The following is a 25,972-nucleotide window of genomic DNA, read 5'->3' on the forward strand; positions in this document are numbered from 1 at the left end:
AGTTCAGTGCGGATCAGCTGATCCAATGTCTGACCTGTAAGTAAATTCCTCTGCCCTGCGGAAGCTGACACTCAGCAGAGAAGGATGATGTAAGCCTGTCCAGGACAGGGAAGATAACATGACAAACATCTATTGATCACTGTAAAGCAGGAAACAGCAACCTCGTGTTGTAGGATACCAGACACCTCCGAACACAACAGCCAGGAACTCATGAAATATTTAGATTTGATGACCAGCAGAAAAGAAAGGTATGAGCTCACCCCATGTTTGAATGTTATCTCATTTGACACATTTTCCTGAAGTATAATTAAAGTAGAATGTAACTTTAATCTGATTGCTTACCACTTAAATCCAAGTGTAATCCCAGAAGGAGGCAAGAGAAGAAGGCAGCGGAATACAGTCTGTGCACCGACAAGTTTTGGAGTCCAGTCTGGTGGCTCTCATCTGGACCCCATCAGGTTGCATGTCCTCAGGCGGTCAGACTGGCATCCCTGTACCAGGCCTGCTCCTTTATTAAAGCCCCAGCCTCCTCTGACCCAGCACACACAGAACGAGCCCCAGGGAACACAGACAGAGACTCACACATGGTTCCCATAGGTCAGTTTAGTTGTTTGTGTGTTTGATTCCCTCATAGACCACATATGGATTTGAGTTAAAGCAACTTGGAGTGAGGTGCTTTCCTTCGTAAAACATCTGCTTAATGATAGTGTACGAAAGGGAGGGCTAACACGCTCACAACGAGGCCAAGTAAAATCAGAGACACATGACAGGAATAAGGTGAATTTCCACAGTTCAGCTTGCTAATGTGATGCAGTATGTTCAGCAGACAGAACAACAGATTGCATGACACCCGGCCCCGGATCCACCTGCTGCCAGGATTAGGCAAACCCAGGACAACGAGCCAGAAACAGAGCGAAAGTAAGTTTGATATGGATTTACTCAGTATGTCACACTCGAGATACAGCTTTGGACATGTGACCGTCCTTGGTAATAAAATTCACAACACCAGTCTTCTTCTTAAACATCTGGGTTTGGGCAGATGTTGACCAAGAAAATAAAAGTGTGTCACACAGGAAATGGTTAAAATAAAACCAGAGGGACTTCAACAATATCACTTGAGATCATACTGGAAATTTCTATTTGTTTTTGTGACATTGTTAAACGAATGAATTAACCACTTAACTACGAGAGAAACTCAGGGAATGGCTAAAATATAAAGAGGAAAACAAAATCTAAAAAGGATAGAAGGACAAATAAAGATGGAATTCACCTTGTAAGTTCAAAGGCTTTGGCAAAACCTATAGTACAATCAATTTTTTTTTTACAGTTGTTCTGTAATTAAGATGTAATCCATGCATCTAATTACAAATTTCCACTCATATTTTTTGATTGATCAACTGTTTGCTTTATGTGTGTTCCTAACTTGCTTCTGTGTTTTGAACAGGATCCAATAATGCAAATGGGAACATGCTAAAATCAATTTCAGCAATGTAACTGCTCAATAACCAGAATATACACCAAACAAACTCCCTTTTTCCCCAAAACAGATGTGGAAAAACAAATGTTTGCTTTTATGAAATTCACTTACATCACACACTGAAATGAATAAAAAAAGAATCTTTCCATGTGCTTTGCCTTGGTTCATTTTTCCTTTTTGGCAATTGGAGCTGTATGAAATCAAATATCCGCTGACGCATATAAATATCCGGTATTTGACTTTTCATCGCCTTTATTATAATTATGTTTTTATTTGTGGGAGTATTGTAAGAACCCTTCTAGAGCCACAGCCTGTAGGGAGGGATCACAAGCACATTTTATCTGGAGTTTGAAATGCAATTCAGGGAGATAGAGATACGCTAAATGCTAAGGCTGTGGAGCAGAGAAGAAGAAAATCTCACTTATATTGCATTTAGAAGAACCACACAAGTATGGTTACATTGCAAAGAATTTGCTCCTTGGCTTCTGAAGAAATCCCTAAAAATCTGAGCAAGTCTGTCTACATCGTCGCGGGCCATCCCTGTGAGGCAGCTACGGAAGACATTACTGTCTTAGTGGAATAGAAAAAAGATGCATCTGTTCAGGTTTCTGTTTGAATAATGGACACTTCAGTCTCCCCTGAGTTGTGATGTGGGATGGGACAAATCTTCTCAATGTAAAATCAATTTAAAAGCAATCATGTTGTATTTCACTAAGTGCAACACACTTGTGCGAGCTGTCAGTGGAGATATGGAAGACGGAAAGATTTAAAGCGATTGTATACTTTCAAAACTTCACCAGAATCACATTCAAAAAGTTTATGTATCCCCAGATATTGTGTTCAACCATGACTTAACGTGTCCCTTGAATTACTTGAAACTGGCTGATGTGGAAAACATGTAACCTGATCTGTCCAATAAATTCAAATTGATAGCTGCTGATTGGGCCTCGCTGTGTTTTCACAGTAACAATTGAAGACAGATAGCAAACTGTAAAACAGTAAAAGAGAAAGAACCCCTGTTAGTGTCGCTGAAACCACAACATTGAATCATTCTTGGTGAATGGGTAAAGGGCCAATCATCGTTGTTGAAGGTTAATCAAGGTCATTTATTATCACTACGTCTAGAAAAGCTACAGTATTTCTTTGTGATGGCTGCAAACATGATCAATATGATGCCTGCTCTTCCCAACTCTGTTTCCTCAGTAGTGATCCACATTATCACGGTGGGGGTGGGGTGGAGTGGGGGGGCCACCACAAAGGAAGCGCTGATAAGATTGCTTTGTTTGTATCCTCAGATAAAACCACGCCAAGAGCACAGTTAAGACCAGACCGCTGCTCTGGCCGTAGATCGCTGACAGACATTAAAGCAGGCAGTAAAAAGAGAGGACTTAAGGGAAGGAAAGCAGGAAGAGAACAGACTCCAACATTAAAGACAGAAGGATTAGGGAGAATTGATAAGACTCCCTGTGCCAGTTTTGTTTATCACACTTAAAGGGTAAAAATGTCACTATCCCTTATTAGTGTTGCCAACTTACCAAACCTGAAATATTTCAAACAGCAAGGGTATAATTTTTTTTCTTACTGCCATCAAGTTGCTATCCTTTGCACCTTCTCCTGTGTGTTTGTAAATGTTTAAGAAGTGAAACTAATTATATATATTTATTTGGATCTATCAGGTCAGTGTACCTCGTGAGAGAGCAGTAACCATGTCTAATAGTTTGCACATTCACAGTACATACTGCACATTGTTGTCTAGTCCCCTATTACATCCTGTGTCTGTCTTGCCTTGAGGAGCAAATAATGCATGTTTTGTTAAAAAAAAAAGATCTCATTTCCTCACACTGTAGTATTATTCTGTATTTAACCTACACACATAAATGCTTTATTTCTATCGAAAATTATTATTTTTTATCATAATTGCCTAACAATACATCCAAAGGGACTGATGAAAACTATCATTCAAGCAAATTCAGATACACAAAAGCATATTTGAATATCGATTATTGTCTCTTTTCAAATAAATTAATAAATAAAATGAAGTTGGCTGAGGGCCGCTCAGACACCTGAGTCACAGAGGAAGTCTGCTGAGTGAAACTGGAGAGCTTCATTGCATTACAGCGCTGCAGGAGAGATAACACTACGATAAAGTGCCTTGTAGGGAAAGAGAGAGGTCTTGGTAAGATGGTTGTGATAAGCCAGCAACCAGACTGGAACCAGTAATAGTAACTTAATATGATTTTTATCAGAGGAGCAAGAGGAAGATGGCTACTTGTCAGGATAATAACATCTTAATGAGTAACAAGTGGGTCCATTTCAGAATGCACCTCTTTGCACTCATGGATGTAGTTGCATGTGTCAGAGAAGAGCTGAAAGAAAGATATTTGGAGTAATACATTCAGACATCAACCTTTCGCAGTAAATATACAAGTACTTCTTGCGATAAATTAGTGTAATGTGTCTGATCCAACCCTAGCAGACCTCTTCCTGTCCTGCAATATCAACTAAGATTAACCATCTTTCACCTCTCATCCACACTCGTACGACAGTTTCTTGCATGTAGGCACGCACACACTTAATCACCCACACACCCACACACACATACACACATGCAGAGCAGTACTTGCTCCCATATGTGAGAGGGGAAGTTGAGTAAAGGAGGGAGGGATCAAATAACTAACAGTCACTCAGCTACACACACCAAAGTCATTTTCTGTGATCACCCTTCAGGTGAGGATATCAGCTCATATCAAGGACCTAAACCTAAGAAGAGGTGGACAACTCTGAGAGGAGGGAGGGAGAGAGAGAGAGAGAGAGAGAGAGAGAGAGAGAGAGAGAGACAGAGAGAGAGAGAGACTCAACTTCGCTTCCAAGACCTCAGTGTTATATGAAGGAGGACTCAAGACAGTGAGATGAGGAGGAAGGCAACAGAAGACAACTGGATTATCTGACACATGCTTGGATTGGCCAATGTTCCTCATAGTCCTGGTTCTCGTTTCTTCTTCTCAGAGTGAAATCTAACAATGTCTGACTGCACATGTGGAGAATTTGACAGGTAGTAACCAACTTGTATTGCATATATTATTTGGTCTTATTCTACATATATATATATATTTATATACTGGATTTGAGATATTTTACTCATGGCAAACCTGGATATCTGCAAATATATGTTCTGAATTTTTTCTTAATTCTGGTAGCAGCTGCCTGGAATTTCAAGAAACAGCTTGCAGCAGCCAAGAGTGAATGTTTTCACATTTTATCCAGGATTAGAGAACAGGACTGTAATGTGACAAGAATCTCTTATTAATTGGCGTAAGTTTTTTTTTATGTAAGCGCTGTTTGTTTAGACTGACTTCTTTTCAAAGAGATATTTTGACTGTATAATTATCAGCTACTAAACAGTGAAAGGAGCTCAAAGGAATATCATCTGGAAACACAGTGACTCATTGAAGAATCCATCATAAGGCTGAAGGACATCTGAGGATTTTGTACAGGTGCTAAATAATTTGGACTCTGCAGGGGGAAGATCTCACCCAACCTGGACTGTGGAGGGCTCCCCTCCCTGCCCTCCCAGACTATTTTCGCCCCCAGCAGCATGTCCCAGGCTCTGAGGTTGCCTCTAGTCCTCCACACAGCACACTACCATGATCAGATGGGCTGCTGGAGGGAGTAAGGCTGCCTCTGCCTCGTCCTGCTCCAGGGCTGGGTTAGGGGCTTATTCTTGCTCTGGGACCGGGTTTAGGTCATCAAAACTGTTTTCCTCCCTGACTTTGCCTCTCCTGCTGACCCTGGTAATTGTCTCCTTCTGCTTACCCGGGGCAGCGTGCCACCAGGTTCACAGAGACAGACTGAGGCTCACCAACCCGCGAACCCTCAGGGTTTCACTGAACATTTCTGAGAGTGAGGGTGTCTCTTGGCCCAGGGCCGGTGTGGGCCCCCTGGGTCGGACTGGGGGACCACAGGGTAGGCATGTGCGCAGTTACAATCATCTCCAAGGGGACATACGAAGGAGGAAGCTTTTCTCTTTCCAGAAGTTTTTCCTGAGGATCGATAGGAATGGAAAGGTCAATGGAACCAAGAGCAAGGATGACCCCCTCAGTAAGTAACTCAATTCATGGTTCGTTAAACAAAAAAAGCATATAAATGAGATGGGAGTCAGGGTTTTGGGCTCAGAAGCAACATGATGAAGGATTTTTTTTTTGTGCTGACAGTGACATTGACAGACCCTGCAATCTAAACTGTTGATATTTCCTTGAATGTAATTCAATTTTGAGACATTTACAAATTTCTTCTGACAAGAAACATCTGACTTTTATTTTACGGCAGGGACGTTTCTGGGACCAAGAAATCTCCATACACGTTGGGTTATTTGTAATTTGATAAATGAGGTCTTGGTTTCTTTGAGAGAAAACAAACATTGCACCTATGTAATGCATTGGCGCAGACTAGATGAAGCATTCCCGGTCTTTTTTGTTTTAAACCAGACATCCCAGTGATATCTGTCCTGTCCAAACACTCAGCACAATGTTAGTAGCTCTCAGATGGCTTAAAAAGGAGCAGGGGCAGATAACTCAACCATTATCAGGTGGACTTCACAGCCTAGAGTAAACAACAGTGATAACCACAGAAGAACAGGACCTCTGTGTGTGTGTGTGTGTGTGTGTGTGTGTGTGTGTGTGTGCGCGCGTGGGGGGGGGGTATATGGATGTCAGTGTCATTGATGCCTTTCTGTCTCTCTGCGTCTGTGTCTCCCACTCACATTGCCAGCCAGCGTCAAGTAAATTACATACCCTCAGTCACCAATGAGACATTTGTTTAGAACAATTTGACTTGCTCACTCAGTGATTAAAGTGATTACATGTTGTATGTTTCGGCGTATCAGTCGAGTAAGATAGCGTTCTCATTAGTCTCCCTACATTCCCATTGAGCTACGTGTGTGTGCCGATCAGACACCATGCAATCACATGCTCCAGTGGGTGTGTGATCATATAGCAGCCAACAACGACACATGTGCCCCGCTTATTACTTACACACACACACACACACATACACATACACACACACACGCACACGCACGCACACACTCCTTCCCTCTCTCTTTTTGTCCTAGCTGCAACCCCATAGTGAGTGTATATGGAACCTTTTAATGTTCTCTTGGGAGAGCTAAACCCACACATTCAATCAAAGTGACTTAGGGGGAAATGGCATGGGGAGGCAGAATGTCAGGGGAGATTTTTGTTTTGACAAGGTCATGACAGAAGCAACTTTATTTACTGACCGTGTTATACTGTGATGCTTTTACTGCCATATTTGTTAGTGGTTTCTTTTAAGTTGTTAAACTGTAGTGGCGTAAGGGAGTCTGACTCAGTTTATCATAATAACGGTGTGTGTGCTTTTGTGTGTGCGTGCGCATTCACTCTAAAGTTTATGTATGTTGGGAAGCTGATTTACCCCCTCTGTCTTCTGTCTGACTCATAAGTTCTCATTTAAAAGAGAGTGGCGCCTTTTTCAAATGTCAGATGCAGTTAGCGTGGATTGAGCAGGGAACAGAGGAGGACTCTCTGGAGGTACAAGTTCATGAATGACATGGCTGAACATCATTGTGGACCACATCAAAGCCATGCGTCTTCAGTATCAATTGTGTTGCCATCAAAAAGCTGGGTCCTGAGAGGTATGGGGACACGGTGTGTGGATTATGTGCCCTTGTATCAGGTTCACACGGTAAAGGATACTACACAACAGCAGCTTCAGTCTTTGCTCTGACCCCTGGGGCTAGACATGATCCCAAAGCTGACGTCTTTTGTAGACTCCTCATAGTACCTTGAAGTGACAAAATATCAAGTTTTTGTCCCAGTGAGTGGAGGATGACTTGCCTCATCCTGAGCCAGAAGATGTAAGCTAAAGATGTCCTGCTTTTTAAAGTATGACAGCTCGATTGATAGATTTATTATGCTTTGTCTAAGAGGAGTGTAAGATTTGGAAACACTGATTTTTTTTTTGGGGGGGGGGGGGGGTGCTGCCTGTGGCCCTGTGAGGACCCAGTTCACTGTCTGTAAAGAACCAGTATGCAACCTCCCACAGATTTATGGGGATGCCAGCACAAAACTGTCCCACATGGCTTTCCAACCCACAGGGAGTCTGTGCTGAGATTACTGAGAGGCAAAGAGAGGGAGATTTTTTTATTGTCAACTTAGTAGCATCTCCATGGTCAAAGTATGTAACTAAGATATCTGTGATTAATAAACTAACAGCTCTGAATGAGCAATGAAATATTGCAAAATATCAGGGAAGATTTGGAGTTTGGTTAATTTGCCACGGCATGGAGGGTGCGAGAGGATGAGTCTGTCAGCAGCGTGTGAGTCTGACTTAAGCCACTTCCAGGGCCACAAACCAACATGTGCAATCAAGGGCAAAAACATGCCCCCATTTGATAAAATGCTGATTTTTGGGTCCGTGGTTAAATTTTGGGTTAGGGTTAGGAAAGTCTCCATGAAATTAATGTTAGTCTGTGTAAACACTCCATGATTGTGCATGCCACCCTTTCTGATCTGTTGGGTGCAGGCCATTTGCGCGAGATGCTCCTGGACATAGTCCAAGCATATACATATATAGTAGACATGTGTAATTGTGTGTTTTTGAACACATTCATCTTCTTTAATCAAAGCCTTTTGTCCTGGAAAAAAACATGGTGTTCCTCCGAAGGATTGGAGAGACATATGCATAACTTTACCAGACGTCAAGGACAGGATTGATATCCCCTGTATGTAAATTCACCCAGTGTGGTCCTTATCAAGTGTTATTGCTATATATCTGGATGTACACCTTACTCCATGGATAATAATGGCATCAATTAAAATGCACATTTATTATATCTGTCCTAATGTTATTTTCTGCAGCCCTTGAAAATGCATTTTTAAAAAGGGTGCAAATCCAGAGTGAGAACATGTAATGGTGCAAGCTGCAAAACACATGTTTTTGGCATCCCACTGTGGAAAAAAACACCTTTAATTCTCACTGGCATTATGTGCCTCCATTCCACAACCAATGCACCATTTACTGTTGTAACTCCAAACAGAGCGTATCAAATAAGCCACACATTAGGAAAAAGCAACCAGCATGAAGACGAAAAACTGCTGCCTCCCCGCAACAGCTGTACCTGGCTGACTTTAGGCAACATTTCACACATGATTTACAAAATGTACATACACATGGTATTGTTGGCACACGTTATTGTTGCTATCTGGAGGAAGGAAAGTATATCAGTGCGGTCATGTTTAGTTTGTAAGTTTTCTGCAAGTGCACCTTCACCTGCTGCATTAATAACTGTATGTGTGTGTGAGTGTGCGTGTGCGTGCATTTGTATGTGCTCACCCTGGTGAGTGTATATATGACCTGTCTCGCCCCTGCCTCCGGTGGCTGACTTTGATCAGTGATCATTACAGCCTTTCTAATCCTCCCTCCACCCCCAGTCTCACTGTCATGGCTCCTCTGTCCTCCTCTGTTCTCCTTCCTTTCATCCCTCCCATGTTTACAGAGCAGCCAGACTCTGCCATAGATTGTCTTACATCCTCACTCCATACACGACATCTGATCCCATAGAGAAACCAGCTCCTCTCAGATCTTCAATGGCCGTTGTGTCACAGTCCCCACCACCGCCTTGTCTCCTCAGACCTCACTGCCCTGAGGTGCCACTGTTTGAACTAGAAACTGATACAGTCAAGACCTTGTGGACAAGGAGAGAAGCTGTGGTATTTTTAAGAGAGGGATTGTTCATTCGGAGCACACCTGCATCCTCCACTGTCCACCCATGACAGTGGCTAGCAGCTTCAGAGCACCCCCCCCCCCCCCCCAAAGCCTTTGGAAAGTGGGTATGACTGTAGATCAGGGTGCCACACGAACCGCCATCAGACAAAGGAGTAGTGAGAACTCGGCTCTCTGTAGTTGACACCCCATGCCATAGTGTGCGTCCGTATGTGCTTGCATTCACATATGTGTGCGGTTCGGGAATAAATAATGACAGCTCACAGGAAGCGGGGAATGGAAGTGAGGAAGGGAAGCATGAAATCAAACACAGTCCCATGAGAACCAGGGAGGCTCACTCAGCCGCATCAGAGTTAACCTTGACAGGTATTTGTTAAATTTGAGCTTTCATCATGTTTGTCATCCTCATACATTTTTTTGTAATCAAGGTGTGGTTAATTAAAACAGAATTTTATTCTAGAAAAAGAAAATTCTATGATGATAGTAGCCTAATTGTAGTCAGAGGGACGTGGATTGCTTTGCTGTGAGCCTTGATGTGCTTCTTTGGGATTTTCAGGCAGCTGATTTAGATTTGTTTTAGTCTCAGTCTGAAAAATATTCACATCTCTTCTTTTTGTTATTCTATTTGATTATTATTAATTTCTAGCGAACAAAATCTGCCAAACTGTGTTTGAGTAACATTTTTAACACAGTTCTCATCTATGAAATTAACACTCTTTTGAAGGACATTACGCTGACTTTTGATACTTTCCAGGAAAATTACCCTGAATAAATCTTCCCCAAACTTTTATCACCTTAACTTCAAGATTTTAAAGAAATCTAATTATTTCTGCTTTACTACCTAAAAAGGTGGGACAGGCAATAACAAGGGTATATCCTCAAAACATGAAAAACACACGCACACGTAGACAGAAGAAGAGACGAGTAGGTTCTGTGGTCAAAGGACATGTTAGGAAGTTATATCTCTCTGACCTCTGATACCGAGACCACACAAATAACCACAACTGTCTGCACCAAAAGGATGCCCTTGTTAACTGGGGTATAAATTAGCCCCTCTAATAGCCTATGAGAACGTTGAATTATTTGCATCGGGACTTGGGAACCTAACCTACCAAACAGAACATAAACAACTCGAGAATCTCTGTGGTATCCACCTATTAATTTTCAGACTAAATGGCCTGCGCAGCTGGAATCTGTTACACAGGTGTAGGTTGTAAAGTAACTTTATAATATCACTTGCTGAAATGATAAATGTGTTCAGAGAATAATTGTGACCTTACAGAAATTTTCCCACACTGAGTGTTCCCATGTGTCAGTGAGTGTGTCTGAACTGAGAATACTATCCTGCTTTTCATTATACAGTGAAGAAATGCATGGATTTATCCGAGTGGTTATCTGCTCACTGGTGGTCGGCACGTCACAGTTGTACAGGTGTACATTGTCGATTCTTATCTATAGCAAAAATGAGTTGGGAAGACATTTAATCACCTCTGCTTCCTTCTGTTGTCTAAGTTTTACATTTGTGTACAAAGAAAAAAAAAGAAAAGATGTTGGAGCTCTCGTGAAAATTCGGAGCGTTCGCGCATATTAATTCACTGTGCTTTTTTTTTTTAACTGAACAATAGGTATTTTGGAGATCACATCGGTGGACGTGGGAGTGGTGGCAATCAAAGGGCTGAACAGCAACTATTATCTGGCTATCAGCAGGAAGGGAGAACTGTACGGAGCGGTCAGTATCTGGGTCAGAGGTCAATTTGGATGCACCAGAGAGATATTCTAACTGGGCTCATCATAGGAGATCTTATGATTACTTCTCTTGCTGCTGCTGGGTCAATCACAAGTACGAGCAGGCCAGTGTGTATGGGTGCAATTTTCACTCATGCACACTAGTTTCTGATGCAGGAGCAAGCGATAAACAAGGACATAATCTGTGTTTTGTCTTTAACCACACATGTCAGGGATATAGAACTGAATCGTGACGCCCTTTCTTTTGTTGTTGTTTTGTTTTGTTTTTTTCTAGAGAGAGTTTGGCGTTGACTGTACCCTGAAGGAGCGGATTGAGGAGAACGGCTACAACACGTATGCATCAGCCGAGTGGAAGAACAAGAAGCGACAGATGTTTGTGGGTCTAAATATCCACGGGAAGCCACTGAGAGGGAAGAAAACCCGCAGGAGGAACACGGCCACCCACTTCCTTCCAATTATGGTGTGAGCCCAAGGCCTCAACTGGAGGACAATACGCAGCACTGGACAGCAAGGTTTTAAATACTGAAAAAGCTGTAAAATAAAGACATTCACTGAGAAATCTCATTTTGGAAATAAGGCACTAACACTGTTACTTTGTTTCGGAGGCATCGGGGGCTGGGGCGCTGGGGGTGAGAAGATGATATCTGTGTTTTCTGAGGCACAGGAGGCAATATTGATCCTTTATGCGTGCCAAACAGTTTACAACTGGAGTATAAACGAGCAACACAGAAGCTACTGTCCCAGATAATGAATGGTAGTAGATGCAGAGATACGTCAAGGTGTTATTTATAATTCATGTTCTCCAGTGAGACACCAGATAACATAGAGGGAGGGATAGAAACTGGATATGGCGACAGAGACGGTCAGTTTATCATGACAGCATTTCAATAATAGAGAATTCAACACATTTAAAGCAAACGTTTGATACTTAACCACTGTGTTTTGTTTGTATTGTATTGATTTATTTATTTTGTGAAAATATTTAACAGGAGGGGAACACTTAAGAGGAAAGCCTTCCTTTGCATTCTTTACTTTTTATAGGTTCTCTATTATGTGAAAATAAAAAGTTTTCTCCTGCATCACGACTGTCTTACTTCCGTAACATGCAAATACTGACGTAGCTTGAATTGCAGGAAGAAAATATGTATTTTTTAGTAAGAAACCCTGGTGAACTTTAAAGTCATGGTATCCTTATCTGCCTCTCTGAGGTAGGAAGGGACAAAAGGCAACACTTAATGCCTCGCCAGATATTCCATGTGGCAACCATTGCACTAATGATTAGGTCCCAAACAAACCGGAAACATACAAGCCGACCACAACAAAAACGTGGGGGGGTGGAGGGGGGGACTTTGCTGGTATGGTCTTTAGATGCTGACATCATTTCAAACAATCACTCTGTTACCTCGGTGATGCTTGTGTCGTAAAGGTAGCCTCTAAAGCACCTGCTAGAAATATAACAAAATATGAACACAGCTTTTTGTCATCTGCATCAGAGCGTGCCTGGGGGCTTTCAGCAGGGGCCTTGGAAGATAATCTGTGAGGGGGGTGCAGAGATGTGAATGAGGAGGGGAAAAAAAGAGATATGACCTGTGTCTGACCAACCACTTCCCTCAGTAATCATGCACAAACGCACTAATCAATGACAGCTGTCTTGATGCCAGATCAAAAGACCACGGGGAGAACATTAACACCACAGGCTTCCCTGCCTCATGTCCTCTTATCCTGTCTCTCTGAACATCTATCTGAGCAAAGCCATGAAACATTGGGAGGGTAGACGAAGAAAGAAGGGTCAAAGAAGGATCGTAAGAGGCTCTAGCTGTTGCCTTGATTCACAACAAGGAACTGACGGTGGACTGGACGGCGAAAACAAGAGCGGAGAGGACTTTTATTGACTAATGCAATGGATCACTCTCACTGGTCAACATAATAATAATAGTAATTATAATAATAAGTTTATTTGTGTGCCACAAAACACATGGGGTTACGAAGCGCTTCATATCAAGATGACAAACCAGATCCAGATATAATTTTGTTGCATTGGTGGTGGTTGGGGGGAGAGGGGGGGTGGCGATAGTAGAAAATAGGGGCTGTAATCTTCTATCAAAGTGGGTTTCCACATTTCTGGCATGGGAATTCTCTGTGGCATAATGTGATCCAGCTTTGGGGAAACAAGTGGAAAATGGCTGGAGGCTAAAACAACTAATGAATACTTACACAGAGAAGTCTGGGGCAACAAATGTTTATAGTGGGCAGCTACTGAATGAGCTCGGACAGAGCCGCACTTCAGAAAAAGCTGTCCTGTAATGCAAAAATATTTGTTTGATATATCACATAATAACATATAATTACTAACTCAAATATTCAAGATTAATTTGAAGCAGAGGAACTGAAGATTATTGGAACAAGTTCAACCAGCTTTACCACAGACTTCCCTGGATCAGAACTTACACTGAGGTCATGACGTGGATCATACAGTCATTGATCTTAGCAACTTAACGAGTAGAATTACAAACAAGTTACATGAAATTGGTTTTATTATGTTTGCCACTGCTTCAAGTCAATATCTATAAAGTTCAGCAAAAACACAAAATTGGACAAAGAATTCTTCCCAGCAAATTTATGATCATCTTGTAAAAACTATCAAACTCCACCACAAACCAGAGTACTTACATGATGCAAAATAATCCCAAATTATAATGCTTGCTAATATAACAACAACTACTTTCTGTAGTTGTCTTAAAATTATGAATGTAAGATATAGTCGTGTTTTTATATTCTATGTTGTGTTTTGGACTGCCACTCTATGGCTGAAGTTCTACTCCGAGCCACTAGACGGAGACAGTCCCACAGTGACATTTAACACCGTCACGGATAATCAGCGGGTTTGTTGTCAAAGGAAGAGGCCAAAAAAGGTGTGTATAAGGAAAAAAAGAAAACCAACATGAAAGATAGATAGGGGCGTGTTTTGCTGTGGTAAAAACACAAGAAGTTATCATTAAGCAACGTCAGAAACCTTGGGACCGAAAGTGGCGATTTTCTATCTTTTGCAGATGCTGTCTTGAGACTACTAACTGGAAAGCGAGCAGTTATGAACGAGAATTTCGACCGAGCTCCAGGAGCGGGGAGAACCCGTAATCTTCCAACAGACCCCGGGCTCCTGCGCCCCGTCGGGGACAGTGACACAAATATAACGCTTTTCAACCAAAGGGAACCTTTGAGACAGCCAAGGGCATACCCGTCTTTTCCCGAGAACAACAGTAGCACGGCCATTGAGACGGGCATTGGTGGAGGTAGGGGGTCTTGTCAACTGACAAACACGACAGCTAAGTTAGCTAGCACATTCGGTTACGAAATTTAGAGTAACCCGCACATTTCACCCGCTGACATTGGAAGTTATTGAAAGGCAAAATCTACGTTTATCTCAGTGGAAAAGTACCCACAACATCTTCATTTGTTTCACTTCCTCTGTCACGCACAGATTGATAGTCACGTCCAAATCTGGAGCTGTCATTAGCCACATTAGCTGTTAAGTGCCATTAACGCGAGCTAACTTTTAGCTAGCTTTCTGGCATTGCACCATGCTCCTGGATTATTGTTTCCTGAGGTGACGCAGCGTCTAAATAAAACTCGCACTCGAATGTCAGATAGTTAACTATGTTGTTAACGGGACTCTCTGAAGACTGTTTTACCCAGCTGGCATTTGCTTGTCGAGCTAACGTTAGCCAATTAGCATACGTTCATCAAGAGCAGGAAACTGAACGCAGGGTAGAATCACGTGTATTATACTAACTCTGTTCAGCAACTGTTAGTGAATTCAGTATTGATGTATTGAGTCTTAACTTAAACATTTTTCCGTTTTTACAATTATTTTTATGTTAATGAGGACTATGTCATCAAACGCACCTGTTAGTCATGGTCTTAACTACCGGATATCTCCAAATAAAAAGTCTGCACCAGCATCAGCGTAAATTCTTTGACATTGATATTTGTCACATTCTTAGATCTTGGGCCCATGGCCAATACCATCCAGTACTAATGTAAATCAGATAGAGAAAAGAGAATTTAAAGAGAGAAGAGAATTTAGTTTTTTTAGGTTCAAAAGTGTCATTTCTTATACATGTTCTGTTCTCTCAATGTCAGAGAAAAGACAGAACAAACCCCAACAAAGTGCAAATGCCAACAGTCCTCCTGCCTCCATAGGATGTAATGATGTGGACACCTTGGTCAAATCATCAAAGCTTTCAGCCAGTGCTCCAGAGTTTGTCCCCACTGGAATCAACCAGTATGAGGTGAGAAGAAAGGGCTCAACCGTGTAGTTCTGAAGCTGGATTATCAAGGGCAGACTTGTCTGAAGTAAGCAGATTGTGGAACAGTGGAGTATGCTCCTGTACAGTAGAAGCCCTGAGTTTGTACACCTCATACACAACTCCTACACCACCATGCACAATCTTATCGTGATCAGATGGTCTCTGATGAGTGGAGCATTGTTTTTACCATGGAAATGTTAACTGTTCCACAAAAATATGATTTCCCACTCTGATTTTATAAATAAAGAATAAAACAAGAGGGTTCTCACGCAGTATGCTGGCCCTAAAAAAAGCAAGAACAAAAATTGTTAGGTTGTCGTAAAATGTAAAATGGTCCAAGAAAATTTGACTGGAATTTTTTGCGACGCCTTATGGGGAGAGCACTTCTTAACTCCTAAGATAACAATGTACATTTGCACTTTTCTATGTTCTCCTTTCATCCATTAGCTCTGAATCAGATATTTTATGGTCACACTTCACCTGCAGATTTATAATTCTTAGTATAATATGTTTTTATGCTTTTGGCCTCCCACATTTCCCATATACTTTTAGATTTTACTTTAAATGTGTTTGTCAAAGCGCTCTGAACATTTGTACTGGAGTATTTTATTGCTTTTTCTTTCTTTCTAGGATCCACCAATTTATGATGACTATGAAGATGGTTATAGTGAGCCAACCCTGGCTGATATGGTCACAGACTTTCTTTTCCACCTGAGCTCCTCACCTGGGACTTTTGATTCGGATGTCGAGTACATAGCCAGCATGCTCAATTCCAGAGTTAATACAGAAGAGTTATTGCAGGAGCTGGTGGAGCTGATCTACACAGAGGTATGGATACGCTCATTTAAGTCCTTTTAAGTGAGTTTGTGGTATACAGAAATATTATTAACAAGTGGAGTTGATTGATGCACCCCACTGACTGTTAACTGTCCTTTTCATTGCAGTCCACAGCCATTCCAAACTTCTCTTACACGGGGGCGAGGCTCTGTAACTACCTGTCCCATCACCTCATTGTTAGCCCATCCAGTGGTAACTTTCGGCAGCTTCTCCTACAAAGGTGAGTGTATTCTCTTATGTATCAGACATGTATGTCAGCCCTTTCTTGACAATTATATTTATAAAGATTCTGAAAGATGATAAGAATTTACATTATTCAGTCAAATTGCCTTTAAATCACAGAATATAATCTGTTGTAGGTGTCGGACTGAATATGAGCAGAGGGATGTAGCTGTTCGAGGAGACCTAGAGACTCAGAGGAAATTCCATTCCTTTGTGCTCTTTCTTGGAGAGCTTTACCTTCACCTGGAGGTAAACTCATTTGCCTCATTTAGTTGACGACCCCATTAAGTTTTCATTCTAAATGTCTCCATTTTTTAGGGGCCATGGTTGTGTAAATGATCCAAAATCTTAATGAGTATGTGGTCTCAGATCCTGGAGCCTTAGACCTCAGGCATCAGCAACGCACACACCAAATGTGACGTCAGTCTGATGAGCACAGGGTCTGAAATTCACACCCACCAAGCACCAAATGCAGATAGCTTTCGCATTTCCACAGTGGCAGGTAAACGTCTGAAAAATATGAATATAATGCAACATTAGTAATGATCACTCCAGCCACAGCGGTCTCTAGGCTCCAGTCGTTTTGTGTTTTTGGAGCTTTGCACCGCAATCCCTGTGGAACACGCTCAGCACTGAGACTCGTTCTCAGCCCACCTCACTAAAACACTTTCACCCTGCAGGACATCTCACACCATCTACATTTGACAGGTACGTTACAGTCACACCTCATAAACTCAGAAGTCTATTCACTCAAGGACAGGGACGTTGTTTGAAATGGCAAGGTTTACTTTTTTGTTCTTGCTGTTTTGCTACATGCTGCCTGAACTGCCTCCAGAGACAGTCGGCTAATTCTACAGTGTCTGTACCGTTCAGTTAAATCAAAACATTTTTTCATTATTTCTGTCAGTCGTTTGTTTACATTTTTGTCATTGTCTTTTTTTGTGTAGATAAAGAGTGGGAAAGGAACTCCGAATCGAGCAGAGATCCTGCTGTCTGGTTTAAATGAACTGCTGATCAGCCTGCTGTCCAACCCTGTGGATGCAAACCTCATTTGTGCTGTGAAGCTCCTGAAGGTTGCAGATCTTATCAGCTGGAGCAGCAACATTCACATACACAATAATTGTTTTTATTGAAACACATTAAGAATGGACTTTCTCTCTGTAGCTGACAGGGTCTGTCCTGGATGATGCATGGAAGGAAAGAGGAAAACCACACATGGAGCAGCTGATCCAAAGAATAGAAACCGTTCTGCTGGATGCAACCTGCAGCAGGTATATGCTTCTAAAGGTGGGGGGGGGGGGGGGGGTTTAGCTGATGAAGCCTTCTGCAGCTGGGAGTCTGTGAAGAGAACAGACACATTTATGGGGGTATACGACAACTTAGTTGTGTCATGTTGTCAAGGTGACAGTGAAGGTCGTCACCCAGCATCAAGAAGGTCTGGAAGGACAAATGCTTCTTGACAAAGATGAAATGAAATTGATCTTGTGCTTTTTTTTAATGAGCTTTTTGTAGTTTAAAAAAACCCTGATATGAAGAGGAAGATGTGTACTATAAGGGCATTCAGTTACACTTTTTCACACTCACTCACTGAATCATTAACACACTTACCTGTCAAAGGTCAGGTATAAACAAGCCTGAAGTGCCAACATCTATTGAGAATCTAATCTATCCCTCCATTTATCAATCTTACACTTATTTTTCCCCTCAGAGATGTCAGACAGATGCTTCTGAAACTAGTGGAGCTGAGGTCCAGTGACTGGGGAAGAGTGTGTGCTGCAGCTGCCAGCAACGCCACACCGGACAATGACCCCAACTACTACATGGTGACTTTGAAATATGAAAATACTCCTGTCTCAGCCTTTTGTTTTTAATCCTGACTTTACTAACAATCGATTTCCTCCCAGAACGAGCCCACATTCTACACAGAAGATGGAACTCCCTTTACAGCAGCAGATCCAGGTAAGAAAATGAAAATGATTGATGAGAGTTTGGAGAGTCCTCTACTAGAAATACAGTTATGTTCAGCAAACTGGTTTGGAGAACATAACTGTGGAACTGCAGAAATATCGCAAACACAATTAATGACTGTGTTGAACTGTTGCTAAAGCATATACAACTTTATATAGCCAGTGCTGTTCATTTATAAGCAGCTCTTTCTAGTCTCTTCTGCTTTTGATTGTTATGAAGCCTCACTTAGAAGTTTGACTTTTTTCATGCCTCTGTTCCAGCAACAGCTGTGGGTTGGGGGCATTGTGCTTTCTGGTTGTACACACATACATATCCACTCTAAATCCCGTTCTTGTCAAGGTGAAGTCTCAGAAATATTTTAAAGAACTGTATTCAATTTTTGTGACAAACATTTTGCTGGTCAAGGTTGCAGGGTGCAATTGTATTGCATGATGTCTGTTCTGGAGACTAGGAAGACTGCTATCTGTACGTAAATGCTCTTTGACATGCTGATGGAAATAACACAGCCCAGCAAAGGCTTAATGTTTGACCCAATGAGCCTCAGGTGTCTTGAGTCAAGGAAAATAAATAAATCAGCGTCTCTTTACTGCCACCTTGAGACTTCACTATGATATTGTTGCTCAGTATATGCATGATGTCTGTGAGAAGACTGTCCTGAGGAGTTCAGTTTATTTATGTTGTACAGTTGAAATGTTCCAGTGGAAATGATCATTATCAGATGATGTCACCGTCATCTGACACTTCATCAGCATTTTGATTGGCTGTTGGCGAGTTACAGCGTGCAACTCGACTGCACCTAATCAAAATCTCAACCAACTACGCTTGTTGGAAATTTTCAGCCCTAAATGATCAGTGTTATTTTGAATCTATGTACTTCTAATACTAGCCTGAAGTCATTATAGAACTAGCGTTAGAATAAATGGATTCCTCATTTGATTTTACTGTGTAAATCATACTGATTGCAAACGCATAACAGAAATGAGTGAGTCACTGACATATTGGAGAAAAGCAGTCTTCTACTACCAACGGATGTGTGCGGCACCACAGTTTCATCTATTTTGCTGCTGAATGTTGGGCTCGCTGTTTTTACAGAGTACGCTGAGAAGTACCAAGAGATCCTGGACAAGCAGGACTATTTCAACGACTGTGGAGAAAATGGCACTGATGTGTAAGTACACCCATTGCTGTTTCAATTAGATAATTGGAAGGTAATAAGTGGCTTTTTGATGTAAAACGATAAGTTTGACATGAATTGGTACTATTCTTTTTTCTTTTTTTAGGTTAGACTGTCACCAAAACTACAGTCTATTTTGCTCTTTCACTCATACCGCTGCCTTGTTACCCGAGTTTTATTTATTGATTAATTCGGTGTATGACGAAATCTTTAATACTTCATGATTGTATTGATCCACCACACAATTACTTTCTGATGACCAGATTTGCTTACATCCTAACCCAGAATTAAATAGGAAAACATACAATTTGAACTCACTTCGTATGAGATTTCTCTGTGAGACACTTGTAATAACAATCTGAGCCTGTCTGATCAAATCAAGCACTTTTTTTCCTTTGATGCAGACAAATACAATAAATCTTATTCCAAAACAATAATAATCCAGGAGGACATTCTTGCACCGGACATTTTTGTAAAAAAAAATAGTTTTAACTCAGTTTGGACAAATGATCACAACTGCAAATATGACCATAAACCAGGGATGATGATGAGGCATCGATACTGTCATCACCCCCCCCCACGTGTCAACCCTTCAGTCACCAGCCCCATTGAGGCACCTGTCTGACGTGGTGCAGCTGAAATTCCTGCAGACACACAGTTCATGATTTCATTTAAATCCTTAGTGGTTCAACAGTGCCACCATGCTGACGAGTTTTCAGTCACGTGACTGGATAACTGATGCAAACAGATCATATGACCAACACTGATTTGTGGGCCCCTGAGTTTTGCAAATTCGTTTGACTGTCCCACAATGCAACAGGGTCGACCAGGGCCTCTGATTCAGTTTAGTCAGCAGTTGGGTGTGAAAGAAGGCTAAGCTCACACGATCCTCTCTCAGAATTGTGTGTGCGTGTGTGTGTTGTTTGTTTTATTTGTTTAAAAAAATGCCAGTATACATTTATTCCACAAAGTAAAATATGAGACTGAATCCCTGCTTATTTTGTGTTCACAGATATGACTTTGAAGATGAGATGGATTCCGAGATAGAAGAAGCTTATGAGAGTTTTTGTTTAGAATCGGAGAGGAAACGACAACAATGATGTTGGAGACAGAACTTTACAGACTTAACAGGCACATATTGTACTTTTTTTTTTTTTTGCCCTGATCTTACTCTCATGTTGAAATGCAAAGGAAATAGTCTCATAAAGGTGAAAAAAAAAGGTTTATTTTACTGCAAACAAGCATTTTAACAACGCTGTTTTTAGTTGCACTTCTGACACTTTTTTTCAGGCATTGTAGTTCAGAAAATTGTGACAATCAATTGTTTCAAATGTTGAGGTATTAATAATTACTTTAGATGTGAAAGATCTCATTGTTTTTAAATGCTTTCAGAAACTTTTCTTCGGCTGCAACTTCTTTTTTGCGCGGTAACTAAATGCCAAGAGGGACATAGTGTGCTGTGGAATTGTTGCTGTGGAGTTTTATTTCCTGAGTGACAGATATGTTTCATCATATGTGTGAATAATTTTGTTAAATACTAATAATTGCCACATGCATAATTGCAGGCCTTTTTTTATTATTATTCCTTAGAGAGGTTCAAATCAAAATTTTAAGTAAATTACAATTTCAGAGAATGACATGCATCTAAATGAAGTAAATTTCCTTGATTTAGCTTTAAATTTACACATCTTACCGTTGGCATCAGTCAGTGTGATGTTATGTTATCGGAAAGACTTACCAGCAATCCACAGAACTCACAAAAAGGAATGTTGTTTTATAGTGTGTACATATTATTTATAGTATTGGTTGCCTGCAATAAATTCTTTATAATTTGAGATTTTGTTTAACTTTTTTGTCTTGTGTTTGAAATAGTCAACTCCAGATTTTTGATGTGACTGAGCTTTTATCAGGCGCAGTCGCAGAAATGTCCTTCGTATCTGATCCAGATACTTTCACCTATCTGAAATAAATATACCCAGAGGTTTATTTTGAAAAAAACAACTTTGTCATTTTATAGTTTACTGAATTTGAGTGTTACGTGAAAAAAAGATAATGGAAGCTGTATTTCTGGAAGAAAAAGAAATAAAAGGACTAAAAAACACTGCACGTCCTTCTCTACTTCATGTATCTGAACAAACTCTGCCATCATCTGGTAACTTTGTGTTCCTGCAACACACAGGAATCATGGTGTCATGGAAAGCCTGGAAAAGTTGTCAATTTCCAGGCCTGGAAGAAGTTTTGAAGATAAAGCTAGAGAAATGAAGGAAAAGCCATTAAAATTTGCCTCCAGAAATATCTGATTATGAGCGTATAAGGGGTTCAGTTAAGGTTAACTGAAAGTAATTGTTTATGTAAGTTTATTTGAATGGTTTTATCAAACCAGACAAACCTTTAAAGTTAAACTATGATCATAGTTTTCAGTATTTTTCATGTGAAAATGTCAGAGAATATTTGTTCATTTTACTCAGGTGTATATATTCATCCAATTTCTCTACTGCTTATCCTGTCGCTGGGCGGGGGGGGGGGGGGGGGGGGGGGCTTTAGCCTATCCCAGTGGCTTTCCCCGTGACCCTGAACAGGATAAACGGAAGAAAATGGATGGATGAGTGTAGCAGGAATATCATGATCATGGTTGATTCTCCCAGTTTACGAGAGTCCCTTGATTCACACAACCACCTTTTCCATATTCATAAAAAAGAGGGAAGTTCTCTGTTGCCATGTTGTTGCCATGACAGATATGTGTCACATGTTCACAGTGGCCTTGTAAACTAGTGTGCTTCACTACAATCATCACATTCCTTCAACCTCACAGACGCCCCATCTATTCCTCTCTGCATTACAGCTGTTAAAAACTTGATAGCAGTTGCAGCGAGCATACTTAAGTATAACTCTGCTTGATATATCTTGATTTGATACCTTCTCGTTACTTTCAACTGCTGTTCACTGAGCTTTACTGAAAGTCTAGTGTAACAGATACTACTGTAATCGCAAGTTTGTTTTATAATGCATACGTTGCACATTTGCCTCCACTTTATCAAGCAGAAATTATTACTATCAAACTGCAAAAGTAGAGAAGTCAAGCACATCCCATAAACAGGTGCTGGACTCAAAATCAATACAGTAAGACAAAAAGAAAAAAGAAGAGTCCGCACACATCAGCTCCCTTCTGTGCATATATTTTAGCACATCAACAACACGGCGACGTTTCGAGCGTTAAACGTCGCCGTGTTGTTGATGTGCTAAAATATATGCACAGAAGGGAGCTGATGTGTGCGGACTCTTCTTTTTTCTTTTTGTCTTACTATCAAGCTGCAGCCATAGTTTGTTCCTTTTCCCTTTCTATAACTATATCATCCCACTCTCAATTTATAGCTATACTTTTGAACATCAATATTAGTTTGAAGATTTATTTAAGTTAAAATTTTCAACTTTTGTATATCTTTTGAATGTGGTTCTAATTAAAAGGTAAATACCTCACCTGTACTTGTGTGAATGAACAAAATAAACTTTACTTTTCATCCATGCATCAATTTTCTACTGCTTATCCTGTTAAAGGTCATGGGGGGGCTGGAGCCTATCCCAGCTGCCTTCGGGTGAGGGGCAGGGTTCACCCTGGACGGGTCGCCAGTCCATTGCAGGGCCAACACATAGAGACAGACAACCGTTCACACTCACAGCCACGCCTACAGACAATATAGAGACTCAGATTAACCTCGTGGAAGGAAGCCCACTTCCTGAAGCACAGGGAGAACATCCATACTCCACACAGAAAGACCCTGGGCTTGATCCGAGGCTCAAACCTGGAACCTTCTTGCTGTGAGGCGACAGTGCTAGCCACTGCACCACCGTGCAGCCCTTATTTTGCTTTACTTTGTAGTCCCTCTCCTCATGATGCTGTGCAATCTTATTTCTGTTTTCCTGAATAAAATTAGAGTTAAAGTGTCAACTGAGGTAAAATTAGGATAAGGATTAGGGTTAAAGTTAGGCTGCGTACATGAACGGAAGTCAATGGAATGTCCTAATAAGGGCACAGATGTGCAACCCCCGTGTGTGTGTGTGTGTGTGTGTGTGTGTGTGTGTGTGTGTGTGTGTTGTGAGTTTAAGAGGAAACACACTGCACATAACTGATTAACCGTAAACCACTTTTTGCTAATTCATGACTTGTAGAAAATAACCAAACATCTTACTCCCTGGTCATGTTTACATAGACGGTAGTGTTTGCTGACTCATGGGGGGTTGCTGAGACTCTGAGTGGTTCAGACCTCTTAATGAGAATCTTGATTTTGTGCTGTATAAAACTGATTTGATCTAAATCATTTTTCATCATTTTAGCTGAGAGCAGCTGGTCAGCCGTGTGGAAACACACCTGTGTAACAGAATTATCTTTGGTCATGTGACAGGACGGTAACCTCGCCCACATTACCAGTGTGTCTGTGTGCAGTCACTGACTCGTGAGGCCCTCTGAGCCTGCTGGATGTGACTGTCTGGCACAAAATAAAACAGGGAAAACCAGGGCCTGACATTCTCACTGGTCAGCAGATGGCTGTGAAAGAGGGATTAGCTGTGTGTGTGTGTGTGTGTGTGTGTGTGTGTGTGTGTGTGTGTGTGTGTGTGTGTGTGTGTGTGTGTGACAGCCAGAACTCTGTGTGTGTGTTCCTGCCTATACACTTGTAGCAGAAGTTTGATGTGAGTTTGTGACAGAATGGCATTTTTTTTAATTTGACCAACTCACAAACTCCACTGACACGGAACCAAACATGAGTTTGAAATGTTTTCCTTTGGACCGTGAGGCCATGACTGAATACACACCTGAATGTAGCACTGGCAGGATTTTTTTTATTTTGTTTTGTTTTTTGGGTTTTTTGGGGGGGGGGGGTACATAGTTACATTAAAACACAAAAAGACCAAGTACAGAACTAAAATCTACCACAGTTGCAGTGAAAATGACATGAAGAATGTTAACTGTGGCATTTTCTCAGGCTTTAAGTAGTGTATTGACAAAAAAAACAACAATTAATCTTGCAGATCATCTGGACTCTGATTCTGGAAAAATACTGAACCTCTATTAAATCAAAGTGATGTAATAATTCACAACAAAACTCTATGGCAAGATGTCATCAGGTATACCTGTGTAACTCTGCTCCAAGAAAATTGATCAAAGAAAATCAACAACACTTTTTTGTAACATCTACAAACTCCAACCACATTCTAAGAGATCAAAAGCTCCTGTGCACTGAAATAGCAGCCACAACGAAAACAAAGGTTAATATGTAAAGTTAAAGTACAAAGTCTAATTATACAGTAAATGGTCTCTAAAACAATAAGTCACATTCTTCTGCGGGGATTTTTTTTAATGTTGTGCTGTTTTCACTATGTAGGGACGGGACAGGAAAATAGACCCTGCTGGTTCAAGATCCTTCCTTTGCTTGTTTGACTCTGAGGAAGAAAAATTCTGAGGAAGACAAACTGATCCAATGTCATGAGAATGATAGTGTCCAACTTGTACTGAATGTGATGTCAAGTGGCGAAGAGGTTGTTGAACTGCTCCTCTGGGAGGTTTGTAGGAACTTAATTCTTCAGAAATAAACATGATCTGCATTTAAATCAACAAAAACAAAACAGCATCTTCCAGTAACTTCTCTGTGTCACTATTTCATGTTTATTTAGAATTCACCACTGTTTGCTCTTGCTCAACAGATGACTTACACGCCATTCATGAGGAGAAGGAGGAGTGGACGACACTGAATAAGACTGAACATTGTTCCTTCTCGGCTGCACAAAGTTTACCGCTGACTCATTTAAGAGATGTTAGAGGGTCTGAATCCTCCCTGCTGCCCCTGAAGACTGAGACATCCAACTAACTCAGCATATTTAGGCACCTTAAAGTGTACGCCTACCTTCATAACAGTCATTTAAGGTTTGATACGATTTACTCAGAGGGTTCGACCATCTTTGTCAAGTCTGTTGGTCTCGTTGTCAGACGCTTCAAGAGAGTTAAGAGTGAAATCGAGATTCTGTAATGAAAGTTCAGGCTCAGTTGGATCAAACTGCTGGTGCTTCTTGATTAACTTCGTAACTAATGTGGTCTTGGTCAAGAGCCACCAGCAGTTTGATCCAACTGAGCCTGAACTTTCATTACAGAATCTCGATTTTACCCTAATGCTCTTTTCCTTCCAGATAAAGTGGATGCAATCAGCCAGATTAGATCTCTCTGAGGGCGACAGTATCTTAATGACTTAACTAAAACAAGAAATTTGCTGTAAAAGTGAAACCTTGTGAAAGTTTGTAAAAGAGAATTTTTGGTTTTAATATTGCAAATTTAACAGTTCGGGTTTACGTGTGAGTGAAATGGGCACCTGGCTCAAAAGTTTCAAGTGCGACCACCAGACAGAGCAGAATACATCTGAGAAGAGGGGGACGTGAAAATTCAACCCCGCTTGGTAACCACCACAGAGGTACCCTAACCACGCAGCTTAGAAG

General features: G+C 41.1%; 2 protein-coding genes across 2 annotated transcripts; both read left to right on the forward strand.

Annotated features, from left to right (window-relative positions):
* The first annotated feature begins 4,278 nt into the window (after window positions 1–4,278).
* LOC147260174 (fibroblast growth factor 10-like) lies at window positions 4,279–12,027 on the forward strand. Its single transcript, XM_086205376.1, has 3 exons — window positions 4,279–5,575; window positions 10,864–10,967; window positions 11,259–12,027. The coding sequence occupies exons 1-3, from the start codon at window positions 5,122–5,124 to the stop codon at window positions 11,448–11,450; spliced, it is 750 nt and encodes a 249-aa protein (XP_086061502.1). The 5' UTR covers window positions 4,279–5,121; the 3' UTR covers window positions 11,451–12,027.
* A 1,879-nt stretch (window positions 12,028–13,906) lies between these two features.
* Window positions 13,907–21,493, forward strand: paip1 (poly(A) binding protein interacting protein 1). The gene is made up of 11 exons (XM_086206617.1): window positions 13,907–14,274; window positions 15,125–15,273; window positions 15,922–16,119; window positions 16,236–16,348; window positions 16,488–16,599; window positions 17,298–17,423; window positions 17,515–17,621; window positions 18,059–18,173; window positions 18,255–18,309; window positions 19,411–19,486; window positions 20,505–21,493. The coding sequence occupies exons 1-11, from the start codon at window positions 14,073–14,075 to the stop codon at window positions 20,590–20,592; spliced, it is 1,341 nt and encodes a 446-aa protein (XP_086062743.1). The 5' UTR covers window positions 13,907–14,072; the 3' UTR covers window positions 20,593–21,493.
* The last annotated feature ends 4,479 nt before the right edge of the window (window positions 21,494–25,972 follow it).

The sequence above is a fragment of the Aulostomus chinensis genome, chromosome 6 (assembly GCF_037954235.1).
Source record: "Aulostomus chinensis isolate RoL2024-O1b breed Wild chromosome 6, RoL_Achi_v1.0, whole genome shotgun sequence".
Taxonomy (NCBI): domain Eukaryota; kingdom Metazoa; phylum Chordata; class Actinopteri; order Syngnathiformes; family Aulostomidae; genus Aulostomus; species Aulostomus chinensis.